Source organism: Nelumbo nucifera, chromosome 4 (assembly GCF_055504915.1).
Source record: "Nelumbo nucifera cultivar China Antique chromosome 4, China Antique-T2T, whole genome shotgun sequence".
Taxonomy (NCBI): domain Eukaryota; kingdom Viridiplantae; phylum Streptophyta; class Magnoliopsida; order Proteales; family Nelumbonaceae; genus Nelumbo; species Nelumbo nucifera.
Window position 1 is genome coordinate 27,730,772 of NC_142652.1, and position 24,776 is coordinate 27,755,547.

General features: G+C 39.3%; 1 protein-coding gene across 1 annotated transcript; it reads right to left on the reverse strand.

Annotated features, from left to right (window-relative positions):
- Window positions 1-16,500: 16,500 nt before the first annotated feature.
- Window positions 16,501-24,259, reverse strand: LOC104602920 (mannose-6-phosphate isomerase 2-like). Its single transcript, XM_010266785.3, has 5 exons — window positions 23,221-24,259; window positions 22,854-23,021; window positions 21,330-21,542; window positions 17,375-17,641; window positions 16,501-17,223 (listed from the first exon to the last, which is right to left on the reverse strand). Exons 1-5 carry the CDS (start codon window positions 23,551-23,553, stop codon window positions 16,909-16,911), a joined length of 1,296 nt encoding a protein of 431 aa, XP_010265087.1. The 5' UTR covers window positions 23,554-24,259; the 3' UTR covers window positions 16,501-16,908.
- Window positions 24,260-24,776: the final 517 nt, after the last annotated feature.

A 24,776-nucleotide genomic window follows, 5' to 3' on the forward strand; every position in this document is an offset into this window, starting at 1 on the left:
ATGCGGGCATTTCACTTACGTGCCGTGGTAGTGTATCAGTTTAATATGCTTTCTATCAAAGAACAAAAAAAGACCTGGCAAGCTGGCATTGTCTTCGTGCTGGCCGGTGGCGTCCTTTTTCTTGTCCATGTTGCTTATCATGCGATTTCAAGGACCTGGGGTGAAGCTTTCCGCGTGATATTTAGCAATTTTTTTTTTCCGTCTCTTTTTTGGCATCAGTCTGTTTACTGATTTATTGCCGCTGTTATTTTCTTCTAATAAAACATATTTAATTGAAACATGAAATTTGATATAGAAAAGGCTGATCAACACCCAATAGCAAAGAGGAATAGTGTGGAATGTGGATTGTGTATGTAAACTATGTATGCATATTTTGTGGATGCAAAATTTATGCATTGAAGGTCGAGGATTTGTCTCATAAATTCTCATTGCCGATATTAATTATTAAAGATAAATTGTGAAAAAAAAAGGGAAGACAAAATGATTGTTTTATGGGTAAATTACAGATAGGTATCCTGTACTGTGAGGGGGGGGAGTGAGATGGATATCTTGAACTTTCAATTACAACACTTGGTAATTTGAATTCTTAAAAATGGACACTTGAAACCTTCTGCTAGTATTTCATCATCGGTTAAGTATTATATAATGCCATAACTACCCTTCTCATAATATTACTACTAACCCTAGGGTGAATTGTTCCATGTCGAGGAACACTCGGTAGATACGCGACCACCGGGTCATTTCTTCGATGAAAATAAAGAACACTTTAATCCTCTCAGACCGTCATCCTTAGCCAACCAAATCCCAGAAGGAAAAGTGGCTCTCTAAATTCTAAGAAGAGTTTAACGTTCAAACGATAAACTTGCAGTCCAAGAAAGATGGCCAGATCTTTTGGACCCAAAACAACAGCCAGATTTTGAACTCAAGGGTGTACAATACGAGTACATTGACGAGGATTCCTCCAACAAGAGTGCTTTGCTCTTGGGAGTATAACCCAGTTCATAAGAAGGTTTCTGTTCTTGTTCATGGTGGAGTTCCAATTGCAGAGTCCATTGTTATCCTTGAATACGTCGAGGAGACATGGCTGAATAATCCTCCGCTGCTGCCACAAGATCATTGCGAGAGAGCCCAAGCTCGGTTCTGGATTAAATATCTAGAAGACAAGGTAAATTATTTCTTAATTTCTTTTTGTACAGACACACGTAGACCACCAGGTGTTTTGGTGATGTAGCAACCTTCTTTGCAGTGTCTTGGTTTGTTAGGGAACAACAGAAGGCACTCAAAGAGGCCTCAGAAGTGTTGAAAACCATTGAAGAGCGTGGTTTTGCAGAGAAGTTCTTTGTTGGAGACACAGTTGGAATGGTGGATATAGCATTCGGGTGGCTTTCTCACTGGATTGGACCGATGGAAGAGCTCTCAGGCGTGAAGTTAGTGGAAGCCCATGCGCTCCAAGACCTTGCATGGTACAGGGTAGTTCTGGTGACGATTTTACTTTGCCGGCTATTTATTACCCTCACCAGTCAAGTGATTTTAATTGTTGTTGTTTTGGTCGTTTTAAATTTTTTGATTTTAATAATTAAAAAATTACATGGGCATTTCAGTAATTTTATCATACAGGGAAACGTGAATTAACCGAAATGGACCCAAGTGTTATTTTTGAGAGTTAAAGGGTACTCAATTATTGTAATTGAAAGCTCAGGTACCTATCTGTCACTCCCCCAAAGTACAGGGCACCTATCTGTAATTTATCCAGATAAAATTAAAAATTTTAGTGCCTGCCAATTTGACTCGACCCTCTCGGCTTGAAACAGGCAATTACACTGGATTGACAAAATAGGATTCATATAGACCCCATATACTTAGGATAAGGCATTGATTCGTATAGCAGACCCCGTATACTTAGGATAAGGCATTGACGACGGTGATGATGTAAGAACTTAAAAATAAAAATTTGCTTCTTGCGATGTGATGCCGAATGGAAATTGTAGAATGAGTCTCTGTATGGTTACGTTGCTAAGTTCACAAATCGGAAAAAAAAAAGTAGTGTGTCAACATATCACATGCGTACAAGAAAGCCATTTGGGTGACTTGTGGTCTGAAGTCTGAACCCCAATGTCTGAAACTTGAATTAGAAAATAAATATCTACGGAAGAAATGACTCTTATCTGGTTCATAAAAGAATTTGTGGGAACCAATTAAAGCTTACAGTGCACAATAGACAGGCAAAGGCTTTTGGTAGACTAATTTTAATTCTTTCTTCCAAAGAAGATGAATATATTTTACCTGATTCCCCAATTGGAATTCTTTGGGCAGAGTTACTCTGTAGTTGCTGAATTGTTTTAACGCTATGTTTGGTTTGAAGGAAAGAGTAGGAAAAAGAAGGGAAACCTATACAAAATTTGTGAAGGTTTCCCTTCCTTTCCTTTTCCTATTTTTTCCTTCAAATCAAACATAACCTAAATTCACCGTATTTATTTGCAAAGGTAAATGACTTGTTATCATTTCCTTTTTGTCTTGGTTCAACTAACTTAAACTCTTTTCAAAATTTATGTAATAATTATTTGGAAGGAAATAATGCAATTCCGAAGGATATATTCAAGAGGCAGGAGAACAGTAATACCAGATCAAGGTCTCCCGTATCCCATATTGTCATCTAAGATATGCCTCACAGCCTCAACATCAAGAGAAACACAAATTATCAAAAAATGAATAATTAGAATAAATGAAATAGAAGATATTAATGCACTACTGGAAAAACGATTCTCTAAACCCAAGATTTTATCAGAAACTTCTTTTCCCCTCCACCAATACAGGCACACAAAGAGAGAGAACCTGAGATTTTATCAGAACCAATGAGGGCGCTAGTTCTATCAGATTCAAAGATGTCGTACGTGAAATCGAGAGAGAGAGATGTCTGTATCATGAAAATGAAATATAAATTACATAGTAATAAAGATTTGTAGCATGAAAACAAGTAAAGATGTCTGAATGTGTTATGGACCTCCTCCCGGCGGCGGAGGTGATTAGAGAAAGCCGGTCAATAATTATTTTATTCAGGCCATTGTAACGACCTGACAATTCATAACGACATAATCAGAGTATATTCTCCTCAGGTGGGCTGAGCTGTGAAGCCGTTACTCTCAGTCTTAGAGTACGCGGAGGAATTCCCAGGTGCAGCATCCACGTGCATGCCCATGCATGGGTCTGGTTCTGCTCTTGGTTCAAAGATGGGCTGGGCCGCTGTTCCATAGGGAAGCTGTATCAATCATCCCTCCCCCGTTGATTAAGGCCTTGTCCTCAAGGCGAGCCCCGGAAAATAGGGACTGAAGGCTCTCCTAGTCCTTCCACGTAGCATCTATAGTCAATAGGCCTTTCATATGGGCGTTGGCCCCAAAGTCTATAATTCATGGTGGGTTAAAGGAGGTGGAATAACCAAGTGGGTTAAAGGAGGTGGAATAACCAATGTCTTGGCATATGGATTAGATAGATTACTAAGTTTAGAATCAGATGAGGAGGATGCACCACCCTTCTATAGCTGCAACAATATATTCCTGAGTTTGTTTATTACATAAGAGGAGTTAAGCACATCTGAAGGTTGAGCATCATTACCACTGTAGCCAAGTGAACATTGCCCTTCTTCCCGGTTTTGTACTTTTCTGGTTTTAGATGAGGATTGAGCTTCCAATCTTGGCTTCTTGTAGTACTCACAAATAATATCCTCGACCTTCTCTGCAATCGGATATTTGCTAGTATTTTGCTTGAGTCGAGATGACATAAGGGCAGAATGATCACTCACAAAGGATTGCATCATGGCGGTTCTTTGGCTTTCTTCCCCTTGTACAAGAGAGTAAGTAGTAGCAAGAGAAACAATGTCTGCACTAAGAATGTGTTGCCTGGTGAAATCAAGCTCTGGGTTTAAGCTAGCCAAAAAATCAAAGACTATCTTCTCCTCTACGTACTTCCGATATTGCTTACCGTCTTCAGGGTCCTTCCAAACTAGAGCTTTCAAGTGATCAATTTCTTCCCAGATAGATTGTAGAGAAGAGAAATACATAGCAACAGATCTCTCCCCCTGACGCATACTACAAGCTTCCCTCTGAAGTTGATACACTCTAGTAGTATTATTAACTTGGGAGTAAGTAGCAACTACCCCATCCTAGATATCCTTGGTAGATGGAAGAAACATGTAATTTCGGGTAATGTGAGGTTGCATTGAGAAAATCAATCATGACATAACAAGGGAGTTGTCTTGTTCCCACCTTGCCAATTTCGGGTCTTCAGGACTCGGCTTCACTTCCCTTTCTATGATGAATCCCAGTTTATCCCTCCTACTAATGGTAAGTTTAGCAGACCAAGACCACTCTAAAAAATTAGTTCCATCCAGTTTAACAGTAGTTACCATACCACTAGAAATATCTGTAGTTTCTGGGAGCACACCGGGAACCATCTTAAATTCCTTAGGTGATTCCATATTCTAACAAGACACCTTTTTACCAACCAAAAAGGAACCCCAACACTTTAACTAAGGTTCCTGACCCCAAAACAAGGTTACCCCATAGTTAAGAACCAAAGTAAGACCTAAAAAACTAGGTTGACGACAAAATAGAGGGAGAAAAAAATCTCCCAAAAATCACATAGTGCTTAGAAAATTACGGGACCACTTCCCGTCAATCCCAAATTAAAAATCGACCTAAATGGTCTAGATTTTACAACAAAAAAATTATTAAACCTATTGTACATGGCTCGACATCAGATATGGAATTTCTGTAATTTTTTCCTTGAAAAATCCACCAAAAATCATAGAAGCTTCATACAACGACAAGAGTCATACAAATTTTTTTTTCTAAAATCAGGGCGAATCAAACTGTGCTGGTTTCATAGACTGTTGTCGATACCTGTACGGACTGCTGACATCATCCGACAGCTATTTCACATCAACAGTTCACCTCTGGGTAGGAGATCAGTAGAGAACTAACTCCCAGATGCTTCTACTCGCTCTAATACCAAGTTGCAGAAACTAGGGTTTCAAGAGAGAGAGAAAGAAAGAAGAGGAGAAGAAGAAGAGGAAGAAGAAAGCAATGTGTTGAGAGGTGTGTGTGTTGTTAACTGTTCACACCCTCAAAAGTTTACTTTATAATTTAAAAAATAATAATTACAGGAAGGTCCCTATTTGGGTGCCCAAATACTGAGAGAGTATAAGAAAGGAGAAAAAGACAAAAAACACCCATGTCTAACCATTCTCAACGGTTAATCCCCTGGCTATTTTTGTATGAGTAATCCTTAGGGTGGGCCACCTAAAGAGAGTGTAGTTGTTCAAGACTGCTATCAGTCTTGAACACTAAGAAATTTTAGGTTCGAAAAGAAGAGAAAGTGAAGAGGAAAGAGGAGAAAGAGTAGAGAGAGAGAGCAGTAAAACACAAACTTTGAAAGGAATGACAAAATCTGAATAATTCTACCGCCGCCACTTCTATTAATATTTATAGGTTATGGTAGTTACATGAAAGGACACATCTGCCCTTGGTATTTACATAACACACAATAATATAAAACTGAAAAACAAATAACAACTAGAATAACAATAGCTAACCCTAGGATGACTAGGAACATTCTGCCCTACGGACAGAGTGGCCCCACAGCTATGGGGCCCACATCAGTGTTCTCTACACTCCCCCTCAAGTTGGGAGTAAATGTTTATCATTCCCAACTTAGATAGATCTGCCTCTAGCTTCTTTCTTGACACAGCTTTAGTGAGGATATCTGCTAGTTGCATACTGGATGTGATGTAAGGGAGGCATACTTCTTGAGATGAGACCCTCTCTCGTACAAAATGTCGGTCAACTTCAATGTGTTTGGTTCTGTCATGCTGCACTGGATTATGTGCTATGTTAATAGCTGCTTGATTATCACAATATAGCATCAGGGGCTTCTCATACTCAATACCCAACTCCTCAAGTAGAGATCTTAACCATAGGATTTCAGCCACTACGTTAGCCATAGACCTGTATTCTGCTTCAGTACTAGACCGGGAGACAACACTTTGTTTTTTACTTCTCCAGGAGACAATGTTACCTCCCACAAGGGCACAATATCTTGAGGTAGACCTTTTGTCATCAATACTCCCAGCCCAATCGGCATCTGTATAGACCTCCACCTTCATGTGGTTATTGTTCTTGAACAGTATACCCCTATTCAAGTAAGCTAAAATTCTTTATGCCGCAAGAAGATGTGTGATTCTAGGAGAATGCATGTACTGGCTGACAACACTAACAACATAAGTAATATCTAGCCGAGTGAGGCAGAGATATAGGAGCTTTCTTACCAATCGCTGGAACATAACTTTGTCTTCAAGAAGCTTTCCACTCTCTACACTAATCCTATGGTTCTGTTCAATGGGTGTATCTGTAGGCTTGACACCTAACTTTCCAGTTTCTGCCAACAGGTCTAGGACATATTTCCTCTGAGAGACAAAGATCCCCTGTTTGGATCTAGCAACCTCAATACCCAAAAAATACCGGAGTATACCAAGTTCTTTCACCTCAAATTCTTGATGAAGGAGCTGTTTAAGGGACTCAATCTCATGGCTATCATTCCCTGTCACCACAATATCATCAACATATACTGCCAATAGTGTCAAGGAGGACTCTACCCTCTTGAAGAACAGAGTATGATCTGGCTGAGCCTGTACGAAACCAAACTTCACAAGGGCTAGTTTGAATCTATCGAACCAAGCCCTAGGTGATTGCTTCAAACCATACAAAGCCTTGTTGAGTTGGCAGACCTTCTTACCTATTTCTGCATCATAGAATCCAGGAGGCAAACACATGTAAACCTCTTCCTGCAGGTCTCCATTCAAAAAAGCATTTTTCACGTCCATTTGGTATAAAGACCAAGTGTGACTCGCTGCAAGGGATAATAGGACCCGAATAGTAGTCATCTTGGCTACCGGGGCAAAGGTCTCCAAGTAATCTATGCCATAAGTCTGTGTGAACCCTTTTGCAACTAACCGAGCCTTATACCTCTCAATGAGCCATCTGCATTATGCTTCACCATAAATACCCATCTGCATCCAAGTAGTTTCTTTCCTTTGGGCAGATCAACTACCTCCCAAGTGTTATTTCTCAACAGGGCATCCATCTCAACCTGCATTGCATCTTTCCATTCCGGGACGGATAGGGCTTCTTGCACTGTTCTCGGAGTAGGGACATTGGAAATGGAACTAAGGTAGGACCTGTAGGTAGGAGATAGGCGATCATAGGATAAGAACTGGGAAATACAGTGGGCTGTAGATGTGGTACAATGTCGTTTCCCTTTACGAACGACAATCAAAAGGTCAAGGTCATCTGTAGGAGGTGAAATGGTAATAATAGAGGAGGTCTCTGTGAGCCCCAGGATTGTAATACCTAGACTTGGAGCTACAGATGAGATTGGAGCTGGCTTGGACTGCTGATGATTGTGATCAACCTGCCTGCACCGCCTATGATAGACCCTCAACTCTTGATCCCTCTGACCATCCTCACCATTGCAGTTCTCCCTCAACTCTTGATCCCTCTGACCACCCTCACCATTGCAGTTCTCCTTCAACTCCTGATCCCTCTAACCGCCCTCACCATTGCAGCTCTCATCACCCAATGGAATAGATAAAGGAACTGCCCCACTCTCACTGCTCTCCCCCTGAAGGCAAGGACTCAAACCCCCACTCTCACTGCTCTGCCCCTGAGGGGAAACCTGAGTCTCTAAGTGACATCCATGGAGACAAAGTTCCTCCCTGAGACAGGATCATAGTAGCAATAACCCTTTTGAGTTTGTGCATAACCAAGGAAAATGCATTTGGAGGCCTTGGATTCGAACTTGGAGTGATGGGGTCCGAGAAGCTGAACAAAGCAGGTACAACCGAATGTTTTAAGAGGAATAGAAAACAACTCCTCACTTGGGTATAGAAGGGAAAAAGGAGATCTCATATCAAGGACCCGGGAAGGGACCTGGTTAATAAGATATACCGCCGTGAGGATAGCATCACCCCAGAAGCGAATAGGAACATTGGAAGTAAACATGAGACTTCTAGCCACTTCCAAGATGTGCCTATTCTTCCTTTCTGCAACTCCATTCTGTTGAGGTGTATGAGGGCAAGAGCTCTGGTGGATAACCCCATGATTGAGAAGGTAAGATGTCAATGGTTTAGCAAAGTATTCCTTTGCGTTATCAGATCTGAAAACTTTAATCTTGGCATCAAATTGGGTTAGGATCATTTGGTGAAAGTTTTCGGTCAGGGCAGGTACCTCATCTCGTGAACGGATGAGATAAACAAAAAAAAAACAGGTATGGTCATCAACAAATAACAAGAAATATTTGTACCCACCCATGGAAGGGATGTGATAAGGCCCCCAAACATCAGTATGCACAATATCAAAAAAAATATTACTCCTTTTATTGCTCAATAAATAAGGCTTTCTACAATGCTTAGCAAACTCACAACTTTCACACTGCAACTGAGACAATTCAATCGACTCAAATAAAGCTGGAAATAGACTCTTTAGAGATCGAAAAGACAAATGACCTAATCGGTTATGCCAAAGCATAACCGGACTCACACTCTGAGAAACAAAAGACACCTTCTCTACCGACCCTTCCTGACGGAACCTCTCCCCGAGCAGATAGATCCCATTCGTCTCACGGCCAGTCCCAATCACCTTCTTTGTCTCCAAGTCCTGAAAAACACATTGGTCAGGGAAGAATGTTACTGAGCAGTTCATATGCTTGGTAATACTACTGACTGAAACAAGGTTAATGTCAAGCTTAGGAACATGCAAAACAGATGAGAGGGAGATAGTATCTGATAACTTGATGTCACCCTTCCCAGAAATAGGAACCAGGGAGCCATCAGCAATAAACACTTTATCCCTACCGGAAGACAAATGGTAAGTGGTGAACAGTGAAGGCAAGTTAGTCATGTGGTTGGATGCACCTGAATCTATTACCCAACAATGTTTAGTAGTACCTGGAGCTGAGGCATGGTAGGTTGAAGCTCGAGTACCTGAATGTGCGAAGGCAGATGTGGCAGGAGTTGATGATGACTGCGGTGGCTGAGCTGAATTTCCAACTTCCTTTTCTAATTATATTAGGGCAGCCCGAACTGCAGCCAAGGTCTCTAAAGATGTTCCTCTTGTGCCAGAGGAGGATGCTGAATCAGTGTTCACGACCACATGAGCAGTGCCCTTCTTGCTTCTCAACTTCGCAGGAACCAAGTGAGGATGCAGTTTCCAACATGTTTCTTTTGTATGTTTGGGTTTCTTAAAATGTTCACATACCACATCCTTCTTGTCTTCCTTCCTCCTGTCCTTCTCTGAATCACCTCCTGATTTGGGTGTGACCGTTACAAAGGCTGGTGTGAGGGGCTGAGGCTGCATCATAACTTTCCTTCTGGTTTCTTCACTGTGTACGAATGAGTATGCCTGAAAGAGAGTCACACTGTCTCTAGTCAAAATCTGTTGCCGCACAATATCATACTCTGAATTTAGGCCCGCCAGAAACTCAAACACCCGGTTTGTCTTGACCTGCTTTCTATATATCTGTGCATCTTTGGGACTCCCACTCAAGAGTCTTTAAGTGATCAATTTCACGCCACAGGGACTGCAAGGTAGAGAAATATTCTGAAACCGGTTTCTCTCCTTGTTTAAGATTTTTCACTTCACATTTCAATTCATATGCTCTAGCAACATTAAGGGGGGGAATAAGTTTCCTTCATCACCTCCCATATCTCTTTAGCTGTCTTTGCCCACAAGTAATTGCGGTTAATATGAGGCTGCATAGAATTACACAGCCATGTCATAACCAAGTAGTTTTCTTGGATCCACTTGGTATACGTAGGGTCTCCCTTGGGGGGTTCTTTCACATCTCCCAAGAGATATCCTAATTTACCTCTTCCCCCAATAGCCATCATGGCTGATTGGGCCCATTCCATATAGTTTGATCCATCAAATTTCACGGTAGTAATCTGACCACCCGTCTTAGAAACACCACCATAACTGATGTTCCCAAAGCTGCCTTCTGTCTGATTTTTAAACTCCATCTCTGTCAAGTCTCAAAAAACAGCACTTGGACTACCAATCACAATCAACAACAGTGTAGAACTGATCTGTATTCACAGTGTATGTGCACAAAACTGAGAAAACTCTGATCTGAAACCAACTAGCAAACACAATAACAGCTGTCCGTAGGGTTCTCACCCCTTAAGAGAGGTCGAAAACCCCAAAAGATTCTGAAAACAGCTTAGAAGTAAGTCTGATATGCTTGGCAGAATTAGGGTCTTAATCAGTCCTTAGAGTGAACAGTTCTGTGAATCCAATCAGTACCGTATAGATAGACTTGTAGTAGGGTTAATATGAAACCCTAGAATCTGATCAATGCTAACAATATACTTGAGGACAACTCTAGGTAGATCGTAAGGTTTAGTCTAACACTAGGGCTTGCCGCAAGATCACTTTCAAACCCTAGAGCAGAGAGAAACAAGGCTGAGACAGTTTGGCCCAACAGTAGGGTTTGCTGTAAAACCCTAGAGAATCGAAGGGAGAAAACACTAGAATAGTTCGGCCTCCTTCTCCAGATAGGTCCAACCTATCTTCTCTAATAGAACTTGTCTTAGAAAATAAATAACTTACAAGGAAAAATTGTTCGCTGCCTTCTAAGGTTACCCAAACCCTAGTCTTCTATGATCCTTCCTGACCACCAACACTCTGCAACCATAATAAGCTTCTAACAGCTGCTAGCACTTCTGGTGATCTCCAAGAATCAGTCTGCGAACTCCACCTTTTCAGCTTTCAGTCCTAGGAGATTCTCATGTGGTCGGCTGGTATTAGACTCACATGAGAAACCCTAACTTGGCTCTGATACCATGTAGTTGTTCAAGACTGTTATCAGTCTTGTAATATAAAGAAATAAACAATAAAAATAAAGTGTGGGGCTAGAACCAAACACACACACACACACACACACACTAATAGTCTATCAACTATCTCTACACTCCCCCTCAAGTTGGGAATAGATATTCATCATTCCCAACTTGTGTAAATTTGTCTCCAACTTGATTTTTGTGACTGCTTTAGTAAAGAGATTAGCTAGCTACATGTCTGAGGCAATATAAGGAAGACACACTCCTTGAGATGCAACTTGCTCTCGGATAAAATGTTTGTCCACCTCGATATGTTTAGTCCTATCATGCTGTATTGGGTTGTGGGCAATGTAAATTGTAGTTTAATTATCACAATACAACATCAGATGTTTCTCATAGTCAATTCCCAGCTCATCAAGCAAAGATTTCAGCCATAATACTTCTACAACACCATTAGCCATGGACCTGAATTTAGCTTCAGCATTGGAGCGAGCAACAACATTTTGTTTCTTGCTTCTCTAGGAAACAATGTTTCCCTTTATAAATGCACAATACCCAGAGGTAGGTCTTTTGTCATCAATGCATCTAGCCCAATCAACATCTGTATATACCTCTATCTTCATGTGACCACTATTTTTGAAGAGTATGCCTCTCATTGGGCATCTCTTTAAGTAAGCAAGTATCATTTCCACCGCAAGAAGGTGAGTGGTCCTAGGAGAATGCATGTACTCACTAACAACACTGGCAGCATATGAAATATCTGGTTGTGTTAGGCAAAGATAAAGAAGTTTCCCAACCAACCTCTGATATATAGCCCAATCCTCAAGAAGTTCTCCACCTTCTGCACTTATTTTATGGTTCAATTCAATGGGTGTGTTAGCAGACTTTAGTCATAACTTTCTAGTTTCTTCCAAAAGTCAAGGACATACTTTCTTTGAGAGATAAAAATGCCATGCTTAGATTGAGCTACCTCAATTCTTAGGAAATATCACAATTCCCCCAAGTCATTCACTTCAAATTCTTTGTGAAGATGCTGCTTAAGGGATTCAATCTCACTAATATCACTTCCCGCCACCACAATGTCGTCCACATAGACAACAAGTAAAGTCAAGGAGTTTGTCTTCTTAAGGAAGCGAGTATGATTTGACTGAGCTTGCATGTAACCAAACTTTTTCAAAGCTAGTCTAAACCAATCAAACCAAGCTCTTGGAGATTGCTTCGGCTCATATAAAGCCTTCTTCAGTCGACAAACTTTCTTTCCTGCTTCTGTACTGTAAAAACAAGGGGGTAACTCCATATGCACCTCATTTTGTAAATCTTCATTGAGAAATGCATTCTTGACATCCATCTGAAACAGTCGCCATGGGAAGTTGTAGCAATAGATAGCAGAACTCTGATAGTGTTCATTTTGGCAACTGGTGCAAATGTTTCCATATAATCTATGCTATAAGTTTGTGTGAATCCCTTTGCAACTAATCTGGCCTTATATCTCTCTATAGAACCATCCAACAGGTTTCTTCTTCTTAGGCTGGTCAACTAGTTTCCATGTATTGTTCTTAAACAAGAGCATCAATTTCTACTTTCACCGCTTCCTTCCACTCAGGTATCAATAGAGCTTCTTGCACTGTTCTGGGTATAGGAATAGTAGCAATAGATGCCAAGAAAGATCTATAGGATTCTGAGAGACAATTTTAAGAAAGGAAATGTGAGACAATGAGCAGTAGTGAAGTATAACGATGCTTCCCTTTACAAATTGTAATTGGGAGATCAAGGTCATCTAAAGGAAGAGGCTGAGGCTCAATAGTGTTAGTCTAAGTGTCTGCAACAGTGGGAGTAGTGTCTAGATTTGAAGTTGTAGAACATGTTGGGATTGGCCTTGATTTTTGAGGACGGGAATCAACCTGCCTTCACCACTATCTATGATACATTCTCAACTCCATGCATTTCTAACAACCCACTTCAGGACACTCCCCCTCAGTAACTGGAATCGGTAATGAAACTTTTGGGGCTGGAATCCCTTCCTCATTACTCTCCCCTTGAGGAGAAGCCTTATGATAGTAGGGCATATCCTCAAAAAAGGTGATATCCATGGACATAAAACATCTCTCCAAAATAGGATCATAATAGTAATACCCCTTTTGATTTTGTGCATACCCAAGGAAAATACATTTAACAACTTTTGGATCAAATTTGGAGCGATTAGGTCCAAAGATTTGAACAAAATAAATACACCCAAAAGTTTAAAGGGGAATAGTGAACATGTCCTTGTCTGGATATAGAATGTTGAAAGCTGTTTTCATGTCTAGAACCTGTGAAGGAATTCTGTTAATAAGGTAAACAACTGTACAGATTGCATCCCCCTAGAAGTGTATGGGAACATTAGAGTTGAGCACGATGCTTCTGGCTACCTCCAAGATATGTCTATTTTTTTCTCTCAGCAATTCCATTCTGTTGAGGTGTACGGGGACAAGTGCTCTGATGAATGACTCTATAATCTAGGAGATATGATGCCAAGGGTTTTGCAAAGTACTCATTGGCATTATCATATTCGAGAGTTTTGATCTTGATTTCAAATTGGGTTAGTACCATTTGATGGAAAGCCTGGGTCAGAGAGGGGACCTCATCTTGAGAATGCATAAGATAAACCTACGAGAAACATGTATAATCATCAACAAATAACAAGAAGTATTTGTACGCCCCCATAGTAGGAATATGATATGGCCCCCAAACATTTGTATGCACAATTTTAAAAGGAAGATTGCTTCTTTTATTGCTCAAAGAATAAGTTGATGTACAATGTTTTGCAAGCTCACAACTTTCACACCTCAAACTAGACACTTGGATTGACTCAAACAAATTTGGAAATAAACTCCTCAAAGACCCAAAAGACAAATGACCTAATCAGTTATGTCAAAGCATAATCTATCCCAAAGACTGAGAAACAAACAATCTCCCAACTTCACTCTCCTTTCTCTGTGGATGCTCAAGCAAGTAAACTCCATTCATCTCACGTCCAATCCCAATCACCTTCCTTGTTTCCATATCCTGAAAAACACAACGGTTAGGGAAAAAGGTCATTAAACAGTTTTGATTCTTATTAATACTACTAACTAAAAGCAAGTTAGCACTAAGCTTATGGACATGCAAAATTGAGGATAGGGAAATGGCATCAGACAATCTAATGTCTCCATTGTCGAAAATAGGTACAAGGGCGCCATCAACAATAGACACTTTGTCTCTGTCAGAGGATAAACAATAGGTGGTAAACTAGTCATATGGTCAGAAATACCTTAATCTATTACCTAGAAGGGTTTAGTGTTGTTACCTGGGGCTGAAGTATGATATGCTGTAGCTCTTGTACCTGAGTGAGCAAAGGCTAAAGTAGGATTAGAAGAAGTAGTAGCTAAAGGCTGAGATGATGACCCAAAAATACCAGCTTCACTCTCTAATTGTGTCAAGGCAGCCCAGACAACAACTAAAGCATCTAAGGATGTGGTCCTTGTGCTGAAAGTGGATGCATTGCCTATAATAACTGCCACATTAGCACTTCCCTTCTTGTTTATGAGTCTTACTAGCATTAGGTGGGGATGCAACTTCCAATAAGTGTCCCTGATATGTTTTGGTTTCTTGCAATGATCACAAAAAATGTCTCTTTTATCTGCCTTTTTTATTTCCCTTTCCTTCTCCCCTCCAACCTTAGGTTTTGTTGCTACTAAGGCTGATTCTATAGGCTGATATGATAACATAACATTTCTCCTACTCTCTCACTGTGAACCAATGAGTAGGCTTGAGATAATGTCACTCTCCCTAGTAAGAAATTGTTATCTTACGATGTCAAAATCTGAGTTCAAACTAGTTAAGAACTTAAACACTATTTGTTTCAACCAACTTTCTATATGTTGCTACATCCCTCTGACTTTCCCACTCAATAGTTTTCAAGTGATCAATTTCATGACATAGGGATTTTACAGTAGCAAAGTACATTGAGACTGGCTTCTCCCCTTGCTTGAGATTATTCACTTCACACTTCAGCTCATAAGCTCTGGCAATATTAAGAGGTTGGGAGTATGTTTCATTCATGGTATCCCAAATCTCCTTGGCTATTTTGCCTATAAGTAGTTTCAGCTGATGTGAGGCTGCATAGAGTTGTTTAGCCAAGTCACCACCAAATAGTTCTCTTGAACCCATTTGGGATGTAATGTCATCCTTGGCTGATTTCTTTGTATCTCTAGTCACATAACCTAATTTACGTCTACCTCCAATGGCCACCATTGTAGATTGGGCCCATTCCAAATAATTGGTTCCGTCAAACCTAACAGTGGTAACCCGAAAAGAGTTTTTTAGTCATATTACCGGTCCATAAAAATCCTTCCCCTTGAGTTTTTAACTCATTTCCAGCGTTCTTATGTAGAACACTAACCAGTCAAACCTTCATGAAAATAACCCAAAAAGGAACTTCTTTTATGCTGAAACCCTAAGAAATTGAAAGACAAACTAACCTATAATTTATTAACAGTTAGGAACAACCATAAAAAAATTCAGTCTCAGTCGATAATCACTTTCCAAGAAAGCATCCATAGTCAATAATCAACTCCCTAGTTCATCAACAATAAAAAAAATCAGTCTTTGAGTCCCCAAGAAACTCATCGTATCGTAGGGTTTAAAAAGGAGAAAACAACAGGGAATAATACTAGGGTTTATTAGCCACTGCTTATAGAGAGGATTAAACTACTTCAAACCAAGATCGACTTTGCTAAAGATTGTACCTTTCTTAGAAGAAAACTGGTCGCCACCTCAAATTGAAACCCTAATCTTGGTCAAATATGATTTCTTTGATTCTTCTTGGTCACCGGGCAATCTCCAAGAATCTTTCAACTCCTTGGGGAGTCTCCAATACTCCAACAACCTCCAAGAACCAGGCACTACCGCAGAAAATCCAGTTCTAAAGAGTTTTCATGTAACCGACCAGATTAGACTCACATGAGAACCCTAATCTTTCTTCGCCTTGCTCTGATACCAACTTGAATAAAAGAATAAGAAAAACGATATGTTTTTTTATGTAATTTAGAAAGAGGAAGAAAAGTTAACCTAGTTTCGAAGAGAAAGGGTGCGGTTAAATTATTCTTGCCACTCCACTGAATCTTATTTATATTTATAACTTTACAAGAAGTAGAGTTACTCTAATACCCCTACTTAAAAAACAAAAGAAAACAAATATGGCCCAATCGGCCCAACTATCATAACTGTAATATAAAGAAATAAACAGTAAAAATAAAGTGTGGGGTTGGAACCACACACACACTAATAGTCTATCAACTATCTCTACTGAGAGAAATAGGAGAATTTTTGAAAACAAATACAAACAGATGATACAATTTTAAAAATCTTATGGGGAAGAATTTACTCATGGACTGCAGTGTATAGACAGCTAAAGGATTTATCTTTCAGTTCTTTTTTTGATCATAGAAATCTTTTTGTATCTAGATCAGAAGTGTGATCAGCTCTTTAGTTTCCTTCCCCTGGTTCTATTTCTTTTTGACCAGGGCTTTATGTCTTGTTTTTGCCTTTTATAATGCATTACCTTTCTCAAAAAAAGAAGAAGAGAAAGTCATCAATTTACAGACGAAAATGCAATACAACAGTGAAGCATTGAATACATGAAAACAGAAACCTGGGTACAGTAATTCAAATGTTTCTCATTGTATCAATGGTCTGCATCATGTCAACCCTCACCTTTTCCCTTTACATTGTCCTAAAATCACAAGAGAAAAAGGGAAATATCCCCTGTGTCCCCAGACAAAAGATGGGATAATCATGGAAAAGCCACAAAACAAGCATACAATGTGTACTGTGAGCACACAACAATAGCATACCAGGGTGGATCATCACTCATCATGTAATAAATACCCTCTGTTATTCGTGTAACTTTCCTTTCACTATTGTATTGTTGCTAACTCCTATAATACATACATAGACCAGGGGGCAGCACGACAAAGCATGCTGCTACCTTCTGTGTTCTGATTTTAGTGCTCAAAAAATTTGCTATTAACTCCAGCCCTGTATAGTTGTAAACCATCCATGGCAGTTACACCAAGTTCTGTATCTGCTGGCACAAAAAGAACACAACCCTCCACAATTGCATCAGCACTGGATGACTCTGTTTGTATTGTCCCCCTTCCTGTTGTGACTACAAACAGGGACGGTCCTGGAACTGCAGGAAATTTTACTGATGCCCCCTTGGGAAGAACACATCGATCAACCTCAAATTCTTCAAAGGGTGGAAGATATCTTGTTGTGTATGGATTTAGGGGAACCCCCTGCAGAATTTCAGGAAAGCCCTGCAGGAACCAATGAATTAGGTGTAGCCAGTGTGACCGAATGGTAACACAGTAGAGTTTCTTTTTCTTTTCCTTTTTATTTTTTTGGTGGTGGTTGGAGGGGGGGGGGGTTCAAATATGGTTACTTAACTGGCTACTGCTAAGGTCTTACCTGTCTGTATGTCAGCATGGAACAAAGAGTGTGGACATCCCGATATTTGGGGGTGAGGCCTGCACGAACAACATTGTCTGAAGTTGCCATACATTCTATACATTCGCCAAAGATGTATGCATGAGGTTCATTTGCTCCCAGATACAATGCTTCGCCGGGATTAAGCTTCACATAGTTGAGAAAGAAAGCTGATATAACACCAATATCACCTGGATATTGTTTCTCTAGACGCAAAATCAACTGCTCCTTCTCCGTCAATTGCCTCATCTAATAAGAATCTCAAACAAATAAATGGAGTTCAGTTGAAAACTTAACAAGAATTCTGCATAAAAACAAATAAAAACATTATATGACGACGTTTTTTTTTTTTTTTAAAGCAAAGGTATTGTATTGATCAAAAAACAGAAAAGCCCTTGATAATATGCATGGTATTTTGGAAAGTCACCATCTTATTTATGCTATACAGCCATAGGCAAGTAAACAACTAGGGAAGATGCAATTCCTGTTCTAATCTATCCTGTATCACTTTAAAGAACAGAAAACAGTAAGTAGGCACAGGAACAATGAATTACACACATTCTTATGCTTGTTATTTGCATGACATTTGTTCTTTCGAGCAAATGAATATGTAACATTATATTCAAACAAGTATTTACTCTTTAAACCCAATTCATAATGGAGGAAGGGAAGATTTCTTTTCCTTTTCTTTTGTGGATTCTCGCAGAACTAGAACTATGCCCTTCCATATGATAAACTGCCTTTTTGGATAGCAGTTCAGAATAAGGTTCTTGATTCTAAAAATGTTTTCAAAATCACATCTTGGAAATTTGATTCTAGAATCTTGGATCTAGTTTGGATACCTGTCTGAATATTCATTTTAGAATCCAGATTCTACTAGATTCTACCGCCAAATTCTAGTTCGGAATAGAAGACTATATATCTGCATACATCGCATGTCAGAAGTATAATTATGATTGTATGTTATTAGTCTATTTACTAATTACTAAAGCTTTATTTTTTCAAACATACCAATTGTCTTCACCTCTTTTGTTTTATAGGACTCATAATCAGTTTGGGAAGAGGACTGAGGACCACAACAATGTTAGCAATACATGCGGGTGGAATGCCAATTCAAACCATTTAGGGTCCATTTGGTTCAGTCAGAATCAGAATCAGAATTGAAATCCTTCGGAATTGGAATCAGAATGGTCTATTCCCGTAGTCTGTTTGGTTCAGATAGGAATTGGAATCAGCTGGAATGGGATTTCATTCCCAAGGGAGGGGGAGGGAATGATCATTCCCTCAAATGGGGGAATGCCATTCCATCAGGAATGGGTATGGGATTCCAATTCCGCCCAACCAAACAGTTGGAATCGGAAATCGGAATGGCCCATTCCGATTCTGATTCCAGACCCCTATTCCTGCGAACCGAACGGGCCCTTAGTTCTTTTGCTACAGCATGAGCAATAGCATTCAATACTCTTGGGACCTAATGGAAAGAAGTTAACTCAAATTTACAATGCAACTCCATTATATTTGTAATCATTGCTTTGAATTCCCATGGTGTCAGTCCTCTTTGGCTTCTGCAGAAGTTTTATAATATTGGTTAGACCACTATTTGTAGTTACGTTCTGTAGTTACATTCTGCAACTTTACTTCTGAATCCAAGTACAAAGCTTTAATGATACTTCATACTTTCTGCCACTGCTGAGCAACTGAACATAGCTGTAATGGTAATGGTGTTGATGTATCACCACTAATGTTTCTTTGTCTATATGCACACCCAACTATTGTCCTAGTGTAAACCAATGTCACACTGTTAAACCAGTGTAAGAATTGAATCTTCTCAGATTCTTCATAAGCCATTGAATTGGCTATGATTTCGCAACAACTGTTGTGATCTCTATTAGTTGGCAGTTTAAATCAAGCCAGTTGGGTCCAGTTCCTACACCTTCATCACCTTTAGATTGCAGGCTTTCCATATAACCATTTTGTGCAATACAGCCTTTGCAAGTTGCAACCTCCCCATGTTGTTTTAATTTCATCCCCAAGCTTTGTTAAAGAAGCCTTAAAAAGATTTCTGCAGTAGAGATTATCTTACTGGCATAAACATTCATCCAAGGCTTGAACAAAACCATACAAATAGGAGGATCTCGACTTAGTACAAAAGTGCCTATCTATTGTGCTTCTGCTTCAGAACCATTTCTCGACAATTCAAACATTTCTATCTCTTTCTCTCTCTCAGCCATCTACAAGGATATTTTTTCCCCTAAGCACCCCCTCACCTCCCCCCACCCCTCAAAAAAAAAAAAATAAAATAAAATAAATAAAGAAAAAGAAGTTAATCGTTTCTTGTGTTTTTAGACCTTCATTACTTCTCTTTGATTTCTGGCGTTATATGCATGGGTTCTGTCCTTTTCCAGATGAAAATTACACACATGTAACTGTAGAAATATCAAATATATGGTTGGAGCAATGGAAAATATATAAAAGAACAAAACAATGGGTAGGACCCCTTTTTTGTCATAAAATGTTAATAATAAGATGAAGATGATGATGATGAAGGGCAGAACTCCTGTTTTACAAATCAAAGGAGAAAAGGGGTCAAGCCCCTAAACGTACTGGAGAATAAGAAGCAAGAAGCCAAGAAGAGGTCTGCTAGAATGCCTGTTTTACATATATCAAAATATACATCTAAACAAGAATCTAGGGAAATGAGATTAGCAATCGCAGCAGTTTCTTTCTTCTCACAGAAACCTCACACAAGAAGGAAGAAACTGACATTTAGTAAACTGAAGGAAATGAGATTAACAATGGTAACTCCAGGAATCTACAAGTTTCTGGATTCAGTAAACTGAAGATAACACCCAAGGAAAGGATTTTCTAATTTCTAAGATCAAGACATTCCTTAGCTTGGTTTCTATAATTAAGGCCATAAAAACTGAACCACAACACAATTTGACCACAACTCAGATTCTAGTATACTATCCAAATTCCTTTAAAAGCTAAATCTGGAGGATGCTAGAATCTGGATTTAAATGGACAATGCCCCAGAATTTTCCATCCATCCCATTCTTGAGTATCAAAACCCACTATTAGATGGATCATAATTAAATCATATGGTTAAAGGTGGTCTGATTAAACTAACATTTAGTTTAGCCATAATTTTATTTGTGATATTCCAGATTCTTCAAACAAGCAACAGGTGTAGAGATGTCAAAGGGTTGGGTTTGGTAATGGGCTTTTGTTCAAACTGAACCTGATATGAAAGCACATTAAAATCCGACCCAACCCCACCAAATGACGTAAGATACCAAACCTACTCCACCTCATTACACACATAGTATACCTATAGTGAACTAAGGATATATTTATAAATGTTTCAATATATGTTAACGAGTTGGGCCTGGTAGGAGACAGATCCAACCTGAATCCACCCCCAGACCAACTTAAGGCTGATCTGACCCTAACCCAACAGGTTAAATGTTTCAATACTATAATGTTAACGAGTTGGGCCTGGTAGGAGACAGATCCAACCTGAATCCACCCCCAGACCAACTTAAGGCTGATCTGACCCTAACCCAACAGGTCTGGTCAATGTGCGTTTACCACTTAATCCCCCATTGACATCCCCAAAAAGGGGGCATGAGGATTCCACACCAATACATCCCTAGATCAAAGACTAACACATATATAACTATTCAAACGTCATATTGAAGTTAGTGAGGCAGAATTTAGAAACTTAAAGAGATTCAATACCTTAGAAAGAGGTAATAAAGAAGTTTCTGATATACAAGATATTGATCAGTGCACCTAAGAAAGCATTGTGTTTCTATTTTACAATAAACTTGGCATCTGAGGTTATACTCATGTGTATTAAATAATGCCAATAAAAACATTAATAAATGAATTATGCAGAAAAGGAAACAACGAAAAGAAAGAATTCCATATTTACCTTGTTTTCCATGTTCAGACGGGTTTTCAATTTGGATACTGCTCCTGAAATTTCATCTTCACTTGTTGACATAAGTTGGGTGAAGATTGACTGTAGCATGGCTTTTATTTTCTCCTCCCCATCTTGCTTATTGGCATGTAAAATTTCACCTGCACTTTTACTACCAACCAGTTCTATGATCTCAGGGACAGAAAGAAGCACATTCTTAAGTTCCTGCATAAATGTTGAAATTCCTACAAATAAGTCATTCTGGGATTCAGGTGCAATAAAGGTGAACAAATAACATGATGCGTCATTTAAGTAGGTATCTTAGTCTTATCATATTTTGTCTTAGGTTATATCCTCTCATATGGCCTACAAGTGAAATAATCAACATAATCATTGTGTAAAGGATGCACCTGTACCCCCAGTACCAGGGGAAGGGGGAACTACAAAATACATGAAAGAACTAAATCACTCCATCAGAAGATTAAAGGGGCAAATGAAAACAAGGGGCGGTGCAAGTCTGTCAATGCAATGAAACAGAAATTGTCTTGTAACAGTTATTGGATGGGCCAGTTGTATTCTGATACATGAGTAATCATTGATAGAACTAGAGAAGTTTTGTTGCATTTCCAATTTTGCATATGCATACATGCACATGAACTATTAGATTTTATCATCCCACGTAGCCCCTTTGAGAAGCAGTCTCCTGAATTCATGCAAGCAACTGCTAAATGTAATACAGCAAAGCTAATGAAACAAATATGACTGCCATTTAGATAGAGTGATTCTTCATCTTGTTTCCTTCACAAAGAAAGGAATCTCTAAACAACTCCAGCACAACCACGTGATAAAAGTAAAATCAATTTTTTTTGACAAGGCTGACCTAACTATTTAACCTTGACAGCAATTCAACCATATCAGTATTTAACTTCCATTATTGAAAGGAGAAAAAGAATGATGGATCCAGATGTAATGATTAATATTTGCACTAAACCATCTAAACTCTATCAAATGGTAACAAGAAAAGCATGTCAAAAAACCAAATGGTTGTAGGTTCCCCATGTGCCACTCATGGTGTGAAACTCCTAAAAGCTAGAATATCTTCCAAAAATTCTATGTATTGGGAATTGTACCGAAAATTGCATGTCGCACGAGATTAGTGGAAATGTTCCAAGCTTTCCTACTACCAACTAAACAATCCTAAAGACAGAGAGGCCAAACTGATAGAATGTTAGATGAATTTTACCAGTAGTCATCGGAATCCTTGCACGTTAAACTACAAATTAACGACAGCCCATCTATTCTGCATCTAGAGAGAGAGAGAGATCAAACTGATAGGAAAAAGGATAATAAATGCTTGTTGGTTATTTGATGATTTATCAGCCTCATCATGCTCAAGATCCACCCTCTGCCAGTTATTAGATAACTTATCAGGTTTAGGCCACTCAGAATCCATCAGAATACATACGCGAATATGGTAAGTTGCATTATTCAACTAAAAACACGTAGTCTACTTGGATAAAAACTTCGGTACGTTACCTCAAGGCTGACAAATCCACACAATGCCTCAAACTCTGTGAGTGCCAAAGCCATTTCAGGTTTGTGATTATCATCCTTATACACAGTCGGCTGTGTTGCATGTAAAGTCTCTGCTAATGCCTTGTCTGGATGAGCCTGTATTGACAAGGCTTTTGCAATTGAAAGTACCTGACAACAGCAGAGAATTGAAGAAGAAAAATCAGAACTTTAGTACAAGTGGAGAGCCAATTAGACTGGGGAAGAAATTCAAATTATAATTAAAGTAGAAGAATTCTTCTGAAATTCAAGAGAGCGAGATACAGAAATGAAGATCCAGAACGAAAGAATCAAAAAACTTGAATTCTGCTTAAAGCCTACGGCCCTATACCTTGAACAAGAAAGGAAGATCAGCACCCCACTTCTCAACAACCTTCTCGCCAAGTACATGAGGGTTTTCCGAAATCCACGACTTCAGGCTTAACGGCTCCAACCCGGAACCTCCATCTCGGTTGCCTAGAATCAAAAATGAAGGTCCAGAATTGTGAGTTCCCATCCATAATTCCGCATATGGCTTATCGTTTTGGATTTCCATCCCGGAATTCAGCAGAAACAACTCTGCAACCTTGGATTCTTCTCCAATTCTCCCCCAATCGTAATTCTGAACCGAACATCTCAACAACTGAAGCTGCTTCTTCCTCTTTCCCGCATTCTTCTCTGCCATCTCCTCTTCTCGCTATCGCACTCTAAAAGTCTCTAACCAAGGAACTCCCTTAGATCTTTCCTCGAATGGCGTTATCCACCATAAATGCTCTGTTTCAGAGCGTTTAAAGAGAAACCCAGTGGAAAGCGTTAAAATTCAATACGGACTCCCACTGAAAAGAGGGCCATTTTCGGCCCTCCCATTCACAACTTGTCAGTTGTCACGTCGATTGGAACAATGTATTGACGTCAGAAGAGGAAAAAGTTGGAAATTAATTACCGGAAGAATGTTTTGAGATAATTCTAAAATAAAATAAAATAAATAAAACTTTTGATGTGAAAATCTTGAATGACCTGTTCCTTTCTCTCTCTCTCTCTCGTTTATCAGCAGGGTTAGGGTATTATATTTGTAGAACACACCGTCTCCATCTACAGACAAAAGGCTTTTAAGAACTCGGTAATCTGCAACTCAGTCAAGACATCTGCCATTATCGTGTTGGACTTGAAGACGGAAACAAACTGATCAATGTATCAGAGAGAGAAGCGGGCTTGAGAGTTGACACCTGAGAGAGCAAGAAAAAAGTGAAACCCTACTTTGACTGAGGATTTGAATACCGACTGTCAAAACGATGGATAAGAGAGAGAGATGGCGGTGAAATGTGGGAATAGATTGCTCGGCTGAGAGATTTGAGGAAGAGGAAAGGCATAAGATTTCATAGAGAGAAATCGGGTTAGAAAAGAAAACCGGTATTACAAAACCCGGTTTTCAATATTTTTTATTTTTTGATAAAAAAAAAGGACAAAACCGGTATACAAGTTTATATGACGTGGCATGATTTGGATGGAAGATCGAAAATGGGCTTTCAGTGCGTTCCCATCAAATTGAATGATTCGAACATTTCATTTTCTCGTGTTTATTAACGAAATTATCTCGATACTGACGATACGATTTTATATCGGAGCATCTCGCCCTATGTACAAGATGGACAATTGGACATTTCGGTACAGTTACCGCAGAATAGGGACATAGTTTCAGTTGAATAAGCCTGGATAAAAAATTGAAAACAATGTAATAAAATAATGGCTTTTACCAAAGTGAAGGATCTAGCTGCCTAGCCATTAATGCACGTTCCAATTTTATAATTGTAACCGTGGAAAATATGTAATATATACGGACAAGTACGGATTCACACGATGCAGAATTCTGAATATTTTTAATAAAATATATATTTTAATATCATCAGT